The sequence below is a fragment of the Vollenhovia emeryi genome, unplaced genomic scaffold (assembly GCF_000949405.1).
Source record: "Vollenhovia emeryi isolate VEMERY1.0 unplaced genomic scaffold, V.emery_V1.0 DF939580.1, whole genome shotgun sequence".
Classification (NCBI taxonomy): Eukaryota; Metazoa; Arthropoda; class Insecta; order Hymenoptera; family Formicidae; genus Vollenhovia; species Vollenhovia emeryi.
The window spans coordinates 11999-21920 of NW_011966786.1; the positions used below are offsets into that span (position 1 = coordinate 11999).

The following is a 9922-nucleotide window of genomic DNA, read 5'->3' on the forward strand; positions in this document are numbered from 1 at the left end:
TTAAAAAATAGGCATCTTCGAGGTCTAGAGTGGCCATTTGTGTTTCTGGAAACATGCGGCAAATAACCGTTCGCCAATCCTCCAATTTAAAATGTGGCGGATTAATATGTTTCTTTAGTTCTCGTAAATTTAAAATGAAGCGGTTACCTCCTGATGCCTTTTCTACAAGGAAAAAAGACGATAGGAATTAATCAATCCGAGGTTTTACAGGCGCGATAGCCCCTTTGAGCTGCAAACGTTCTATCTCTCTGTCGCAACAATCCGCGTTGTGAAAATATCGGTTCAGGGAGAGAGGGTCTCAAAGGGGGTGAGAGGTTAAATGGGATGTGGTATCCCCGAATAGCGTCCAGCACTAGCCTATCGGAAGTAATGCTCAGCCAATGTTCGTAAAACTTTGCTAGACGACCAGCCGTTCTTACATTATTTAGCGTCGATGTCGCGCTCGAGTCCGAGACTGGGATCGATGATGGCGGTTCCTGTAGTGAGACGTCCCTGCTTGACGGGCCGCCGGCAGACGAGCAGGGACTTTCCGGTTTCCCGTATACTGAGGCCTGGATGTCGGAGGTTGATTTCGCTGTTGAGGCGTCTGGCGAATCGGCTGCAGAGTTTTCTTCCCTACTTGTAGGGTGGTTTTGGACATCTCGCGACCTGTCTTCTCGCAAATCTGCGCTGCTTTAAGGGTATCCGCAAAATTCTTACCAAAAAGAAATTCATCCACGGCTGCCGTTTCGGCAGCGTTTTTACCGATGATATTTAGTGAGGGTTTCGTGAAAGCCCTCCTAGTTAAGGAGAGGCGATACTGATGGTCAGACAGCAGGTGTATGCCTTCAGAAAAAAATGATAGTGCTGACCTGACGTTATCCTTGAGGTCTTCCAGAGCTTCTGGCTTCAAAAGAAGCGACACGCCGGAACCGAAAGCATTGAGACAAGCGCTCACCTGCTTTTGTAAGAGTAATTGATATTCGTCTCGTTTTATAACAGCAGGAGTCAACGCCGCTGTGAGCTCTTTATTAAGTTTTGGGGGGACCAGTGCCTCTAGATCCTCTTTTACCTCGTATTTCGATAAAAGCTCGGTGCGAGTCTCTTTATTCAACCCGCTTTGAGACTCTGTCTGGATCGAACTCAAAACGACCTGGTTCCAGGAAGATGAGACAGGAGTCGCTTGGACGGGACCGAACAGCCTTGTGGCCAAGGATTGCGTCTCCGAAATAAGATTTTGGCTCTGCGGGTCCAAAGGATCCCCGGTAGGGGAATCCGAGAAAGCTACCCTGTGGGGGGAGTCGTCACCAATGGTCCCAGTAGTTGCTGGTATGACCAAAGCTGAGGAGAGGTTAAAGCAAAAAAGAGACCGTCGGTTATGTCCTCTCTTCGCCAGATTCGACCGTACAACGGAAAAGAAAAAACTGGGTCTACAAGAGGACATACCTGGTACGACGCCCCGGTCAGATGGTCTGACCGTTGGTCCTTCTTTGTTTTGCTCTGTGGCATCCGTCCCTAGAACAGGGTTAACCTGCGACGTTTCCTCAGACGGAGACATAACCTCCCGGCATCCGTCGTAGGGTTGTAGGTCAGACTCGCCATCCTGACGCGCGATGAGGTCGCGAACCTGATTTAACAGATCCCTGAGACTCTCATTGGAGAGAGAAGGGCGGGAAGATGTCTCCCTGGACCGCCGAAACGATGTTGACGATATGGACTTCTCCCTGCGCGAGCGCTTGCGAGAGCGCCCGCGAGAACGGTCGCGAGAGCGTTCGCGAGAACGGTCGCGAGACTTCTTCCTGTGCGAATGAGTTCTCCTGCGATGTCTTCGAGGGGATTCCTCTTCTTTATCATATCTCGAATTCTTATATTTCGACATAACGCGAGCTTGAAAAGAACACACTGTTGTCTATCAAAGCGAACAGAACACAATGAAGACGTGACGCGTGCAAGGCCCGCAAAAGGCACCGGGGAGCGCGGGAAGTACCGCTTTTCTTTTTAAGCGGTAATTTTTGAACTCTGTTGTCACAAGGCGTGCGGGAGCACGACTACATAGTTTTCCATCCGGACGAGACAAACTGGGCATAATGAGCAGACTCGCAGTATCTCTCAGCGCCCAATTCTAATTCCCCAACGCACCTCTCGAAGAAAGTCAGCGGGAATAGAAATTTCACAAGTCTGTGTGTACGTCCTGTCGGTCCACGAGAGAGCCCAAGAAGAAGAAGCAGGTCAACGAACTGTTTCTTCCGGCGCCTCGCAACCAGACTCTCCCACCACTGCGCATGATCGCCACGAGCGGCCATTTCGTGCAACGAACTGGTCACTCGTAGCGCCCTCGTTCGTTGGTTAGTGGGACGGCGCGAACGGAAAATGCCAATACAGGCGATGTAGTTAATAGATGTTTGAGCTGTTTGACAGATTCGTGATGCTCAGCCGTCCAGTGCCAGTCCACATCAAGTCGTGTCAGATTGCGCAAAGGTGCAGTAATTGTAGATAAATTAGGAACAAATTTCCCCACAAACTTAACCAGACCTAAAAATCTTAAAACTTCTAGCTTAGACCCCGGGATCGGCATATCAGTAATGGCTTTGATATATTTTCCATTTGTCTGAATCCCCTCTTTGGTAAACATCTGTCCCATAAACTTGACGCTACTTTGTTTGAATTGTATTTTTGATTTATTGAACTTAATATTGTATTTCAATGCCCTCTCCAAGACACATTGTAAGTTTCTGTCATGTTCACCCTCCGACGATCCCGTTACAATTATGTCATCAAAGTACACTCCTACGCCGTCAATGTCACCAAATACTTCATAATTTTTCTTTTGAAATACTTCGGGTGCTGAACATATGCCAAAAGCCAGACGCACAAACTGATACCGACCAAATGATGTTCCAAATGTTAACAGATCAGCACTAGGGCTATCCACCTCAACCTGCCAATACCCGTCTTTCATGTCAAGTACAGTAAAGTATTGTTTATTGCTCAATCTTCCTGCAATTTCATCTACTGATGGTATCAGAAAATGCTCCCGCTGAACAGTATCGTTCAGCTCCTTAGGATCTAGACACAACCTTAGATCACCATTTGGTTTTTCAACTATGACTAACGGATGCACCCACTCTGAGGGCTTGTCTACCTTTCGAATGACTCCTTTTTCCTCAAGATCACACTAACTTTGTTTTTAAACGATCATGCAATATTTGAGGAACACGCCTGATGGGACTAATACGAGGTTTGGCATTTTCTTTCAAAGTTATGTGATGTTGATTAGGAAACCTCCCCAGCCCATCAAATACTTGTGGATATTTAGTCACAACATCATTAACTGATTTAAACATTACTTTTTCAATTGCATCTATTCGCTTAATAAGTTTTAACGTTAAACACTCTTGCAAGCCTAACAAAGGGATTTGATTATCAGCTTTTACAACTACAAAAGTAATGCAAGCGCATATATTCTTTACGCAACAGTTGAGTTTGACCAATCCGAGGCTCTTAATTCTAAAATCATAACTACCATAAGACACTAATAACATACTACTTTCCACTATCTTAGCACGTGGTGCAATGCGCTTAAGAATATTGTCAGGCAAAATGCTCACTTCTGCCCCTGTATCAAGTTTAAACTCTACTTTCTTGTTATTAATGTGCACTCGTTTGGTCCACATGGCTTTTGATCTCTTTGTTTCCACCGAATCAACGTAGACCTCATACTCCTCGCTGTCATCTTCGCTTTCCTCTTTCTTTGATGTTTTTGTTACCTCATGAACTTTCTTCTGCTTCTGATCTGGCTCTTGATCGGGCTTCTTCTTCTTCTTTTGCTGACATACCTTGGCAAAGTGGTTACGACCTTGGCAGCTGGTACACGTCTTTCCATACGCCGGACATTTTCGAAACTTATGCTTGTACCCACAGAATTTACAGGGGACACTGCTCGCTTGATCCTCCGGCTTCACAGCATGCACGGTTGTCTCATTTTGTAAAGCTTTCGATTGGTCTTTGCTGACTTCTATTGACCGGCAAATATCAATGGCTTTGCTTAAGGTTAGCTTGGGCTCCCTTAACAGCTTTTCTTGAGTTCGTTTATCATAAATACCTATTACAAGGCGGTCTCTAATCATGTCATCTGGATCAGCATAACGAGTCGTTTTCATAGCTTTTCTCAGCTCTGTCACAAAACTGTCAAGAGTCTGTCCTTCCTTCTGCGCAATACTGTTAAATTTGAATCGCTCAAATATTACATTTTCCTGGGGCAAACACTATGCTTCGAATTTCTCCTTGACTAACTTGAGAGTCTTTTCTTCACCCTCTGGAAACAGGAATGTGTTATACAGTTCCAAGGCTTCGTCACCCACAAAGTTCAGAAACATGGCAATTTTTTTTGTTTCTGGCTTCGAGTCTAGATTCGTTGCCTCCATGAATAAATCAAATTTTTGGCTAAAACGACGCCAATTGTCTGACACATTCCCATCCAGTAGCAGGGGCTCCGGCGGCTTAAATATGTTGTTTTCCATTCTCGTCGGCAACACCCTTGTGGCCTTGCTACAACACGTATCACAGGACAGTCTATTCAGGTGTCTGTTACACACCTGGCACCATGTATGAGTTGTTAATGACTCTGACTGTTAATGAAGGCTTGTTTAAACGAATAATGTTCTTTATTCGTGCCAATGACTCTCGGCTTGTGGTTAGGGTTACATACGTTATGTCACGGACTATATATATCACCGTGTGTGTCTCTGCTGTCTGAGATGCTCACTCTCTGGTGTGTTATCGCTGACACCAGGGGGCGACTCTAGACATTATCATACATAACCTACATAGACCAGCAATAACCTACTTTGATAATATTATATTCTTTTACTCCTCCTTTGAACCTTTAATTCTACAACTTTTACCCTAGTGATACTTTGAACCTCAAAATTCTCTCGATATTTTAATCATTAATGTAGGTCCAATTAAAATGTAGGTTGTTAGTGGAACGGTAGGTTCAAATTAGACCTCTATTAAACCTACTTCTCCTACACGGTTTTGTCCATAAATCTTATTAATATATATATATATAAATTTAATATGTTTCATTTATTTAGTATGTAATCATATAAAATAGAATTTTATTTAGCTCAATAAGATGTATGTAATTTAATCAGTTTAATTTAAAATAAGATATCAAATATTAATTAGAAGTATTCACAAATCTTTGCAACTGCAGCATACACAATTTATTAATTGTTAAATATTTATTTATTATATGTATAATAAATAAAGTTTAAAGACTTACTTCGACGGAACTTGACAACATCCAATTTCAAAATCTTTTTACGATGACTATACATATAATGTAACAATAAATTTTCTACTAAATAGATTAAATAGTTATTGTAATTATTACAATCTGTATTAATTACTAACTAAATATCTAAACTAGCTAAATATCATGCTATATAAAACAAAAAGGAAATTCTCTCTAAATCTAGACCGAGGGGAAAACCGCTGAAGGCATTGTGGTGTACAGATTTGCGGCATTACTAGACATTACTAGGCATTTTTGGGGCATTAGGCCTTGCTGGGGAATTATAAAGATAAAATGAGATAAAATAAGATTAAACAAGATAAATAAGATAAAATAAGACAATAAAATAAAATAATGCCCACTGGGCATTAGTGGGCATTGGTGTACAAGATTTTGGTCAGCAGTTTTCCCCTCGATCTAGACATAACTTTATAATTAAAAGTTAGACAAGTTATTTTTATTCAAATTCTTTTGTATTAATAGGTATGGCAACATATGTTTGATTATCAACGTTCATATAAATACAAGGTGTTATAAGAGTATTGACAGGTACAGCGTATAAATTATTTGTTATATAACAATTATATAAAATTTCCATAGTAGAATAATTAAATTGATTACCTGCGGTGGTAAATACATCGTTTTTTATAATTTCGTAAATAATTGCATAATGCTGTCGGCAACAATCACAAATAAGTTGATTACAATTTGAAAGCTTAACAAAACAATAAATGGAACCTAATTTCTTTTCATTATTTGTATAATATTGTACTATAGAAGATTCAGTTTGCAAAACTCGACTATACATTTTAGATATATAAAGTTTATATTGTAAAGAAGTCTTAAGTACTGATGTATTGCAAAATTATCATATGGTATTCCACTAATATCAAATGCATTTTGAATGACATCTGTAATTGGTTGTATTTTATACTTTCCAACACTATAACAATGTGGATATATCTGTTGTATAATTTTGACCTGTTTTTTTCCTCATACAAAAGTTTCGAATGTCAACGTTTGGCAATAATTCTAATATTCTAATCATTTTGATGAATTGGTCTTGTGAACTAGCCAATTGTGTGTCTATGTAACCTGTACCATGGATTAGTTTTAATAACTGACCATTTAAATCTTCATATTCATAGCATGTGTAAGCCCATAAGGGCCCCAACATTTTTACACAATTCCCTAAATGTAATAGCATATGAATATTGATGGAACAAAATTGAATTCCATACATATCTTGAAATTCACGAACAAATCGTCGTAATAAATCTTGAGCTACTTCTATCATTAAGTCCGTAATCTGATCAGAACTTAAAATAGTTATAGCTACAACTAACCGTACATAATGTTCAAAATAATCTTCACGCATTATATTTTGAAAAACAGGAATAGAATAATAAAAGAAAAAACACTTTAATTCTGATGCTTTCCAATGCACTAAATCTGTAACTGTACGTGGCATACGATGAATAAATTTTGGAGGTTTTATACTCGTTAATCGTCTATTAATAACATCAACAACTGAATATAAAGAAAATGGAGTATGAGAATATTTTTGATCAAAAAATAATATCATCAGTTTCTTCATCACGCTTCATCAACGCAGTACATACGATCAATTGCTATTCCATTAATAAAATCTGGCATTATTTTTGATAAGGCCGTGTGACCTTTTACTCCCATAAAGGGCTTGTCTGAATTTGCTCTATTGGCAAATTCAATTGATTGTTGAGATGTTCGTAAAACTAATTCATTTTCAAATGGAAAAGCATGTACATGATTTTGCGAACCAATTTCAATGTTTTGACCTTTACATAAGCATGAATGACAACCGTAATCACCATTGAATTGAATAAAATTCAAACATTCACATTTTGCAGGAAGATCGCAAATTCCCATTAATATTACTCCTCTAACAATAATATGATTATTATTAGATAATCTGACTTGAATGCCTGTAGCAATTTCCTGTAATGATTTTATAAATTTATATAAAAATGTATTCATCTGTGGTTTTTTATTATTGTACCAATATCCGACAAGTAAAGTATTCCCTCTTTTTTTCCTATCTTTAAAAGGTAATTCATTAATCGTTAGATATAATGGCCAAAGGCTTATTTTGGATGATTTAAAAACTGGAATACCATCAGTATACCACATGAAAGATATATTGTTACGATTTCGAAGAAATCCATTATTTATCCATTCTTGATATAGTTGTCCATCATAAATATCCATTATACTTCCTGGTAATTGCATCGGGCGTTCAAATCGACTTTGGTGTTTTTCATAAAAGGAAGGTCTTGCATACATTTCTCTTAATTGATTTTTGCAAGATAGCTCGATAAAATAGGCATTATTTTTTTGATGACACAATGAACAAATATCATGCATTGATTGTAATTCTCGATTACAAATTGTACAATAATAATGCCTAACAAAATCAGTTTCGCCTATGCGAAAAAACTTTCGAAATTTATACAAACTATTTTTTTTTAATTTTGAGAAGAACAATGGAATTCAATGACTGTGATTAAGTCAGCAATACATGCCATAGTAAGATTATGATGTAGAAGAAGAGATAAAATTAATAACATGCTATCACCCACAGTTATTTCAGCACCATGGTACAAAGGGTCATTTCGGTCATCATTAATATCATCATTATCAAAATCATTAATATTTTCATCGTAGATTCTGTCATGAATGTTCGCATCATCACTTTCCTTGGAAGTTGAATCAAATACTTCATTAATGGATTCATCATTTCTAAAATCGTACTTTCTGTTAGTATGGCTGCTTGGACAACTTAAATTACATTTTGTTTTCATACCCATATTCATTTTCTTCATTTTGTATAAATTGTTCTGTCCCATGTACGTCTTCTATTTCGTTTGGATTGCTATATTATTGGAATATGCTAATGAGCATCATGTATATTAAAATTATGTAAATAAAAAATTATATAAATAAATAATGTAAATAATAAATTATTGTGGAAAATATTTCTTTGATTTAACCTTTCTTTTCAGGGTAGTAGGACTTCTTGTCCACCTCGCAAGCGGTTGTTAGTTATAATATTATGTGATATTAATTCCATGACAACTGCTTGTAAGAATGTAACACAAGGAAATTCCACTATATTTATTAGGTTAGTAATAGATTATAAAGTAATAATTACTTTAGATTATGTGATGCAAATTGATTATTCTGGCCTAATAGAAGATCGTTACAATTTCTATCTTCCAGAATAGCCTTTAGTCGGAGAAGTTGCTGTTTTTTGCAAACTTCTTCAAGTGATTTATACGACATATTGCTTATTTACAATTTACAATATGAAATTGTATCGTATTTATAAATACGGATCTGACTGCGATATCAATTGTTTTGCACTGACATGAAAAAAGAAAGTATCTAACCTTCGCATTAAAAGATAAGAGTTTCGATACGTGGGATTTCGTCGGAGAGTACTCTTCGAATATCTAGCAAGAAAATATACGAATATCTATAATAGTAAGAAAACTATAATATAGTTTTATATATCTTTAACCGTATCTACATATAAACACACACACGCGCACGTTTATCTTAGTTTGTTTTACCTTCTCACGATTTTTGTAAAAAGATGTATAATTCACTCTGTATAAGAATAAGTAAATTATACACATATGTGTATACATACATATAGAATTAATATTTAAGTAAATATGTTTAGATACGCATTATGCCCAAGCAAAAGAAATTCGCCCTAATTTGGTGGCTAAAAACTAAAGAAAAAGACGTCATTAATTTATCAATAATACCAAAAAAATCAAGACGCATTAATGAAATAGTGAAATTAACGTGGAAAGATTTTAAAACACAAAAACAAACAAAGGTTGAGGCAAAAATTCTTGACATAAGCGGTAAGTTATTATTTTATCTTAAAAATAACTTTTATTATGTATTGTATAATATAAAATATATACAATATATACAATACATGCAATATATACAATATATACAACAAATACAAATATATACAAATCTATACAATAAAAAATATTAAATACTGATTTTTATTATAGATAACGAAAATGAATTGCACAAATTACTTGTGTCAACTAGTGGTGTCCTCCACGATTTAAATACAAAAATTTTCTCCGCCGATATAATAATGAACATAATGAAGGAAAGAAATATAACAAAGTTACAGAAAATATAAGAAAATCCACAAAAAAGCAGATGGAACAAAAAATAGCAAACCACCCACACATCATATCAAATGTTAATGTTACACCTGACATGTACTGCATCAGTGCACCATCCTTATCAGTCTCACCATCATTTCATCAAAGTCTTTCTTGCGATTTTTAACCTTTTTCCCATGAATCAACCACAACAAATTTTTTAAATCCTTCTTCAACCTCATCAGTTTCTACTTCTGAACCAAGTTCTTCGTCATTATACAGGGTGCTACGCAATATATTGACTTCCGGTCATGGGAAGGTAGAGGGGACTAAGACAAACAGAAAAGTATTGTACTATTTTGCGCTTGGACGAATAGTTATCGAGATACGAAATTTTAAAAATCGCCGTATTAGCCCAACCTACTGGCGAATGTAAGCGCGCGGTAAGATGCGTCGGCCTAGCGGC

At 36.9% G+C, this 9922-nt stretch overlaps 1 protein-coding gene across 1 annotated transcript; it reads right to left on the minus strand.

Moving 5' to 3' along the window:
• Positions 1 to 424: 424 nt before the first annotated feature.
• On the minus strand, positions 425 to 1555 carry LOC105557184. The gene has a single exon (XM_012004360.1). It carries the CDS (start codon positions 1535 to 1537, stop codon positions 425 to 427), a length of 1113 nt encoding a protein of 370 aa, XP_011859750.1. The 5' UTR covers positions 1538 to 1555.
• Positions 1556 to 9922: the final 8367 nt, after the last annotated feature.

Bases quoted from the DNA above. Each gene is read 5' to 3' on its own strand.
- LOC105557184 (XM_012004360.1), bottom strand. From the start codon at position 1,537: ATGTCTCCGTCTGAGGAAACGTCGCAGGTTAACCCTGTTCTAGGGACG.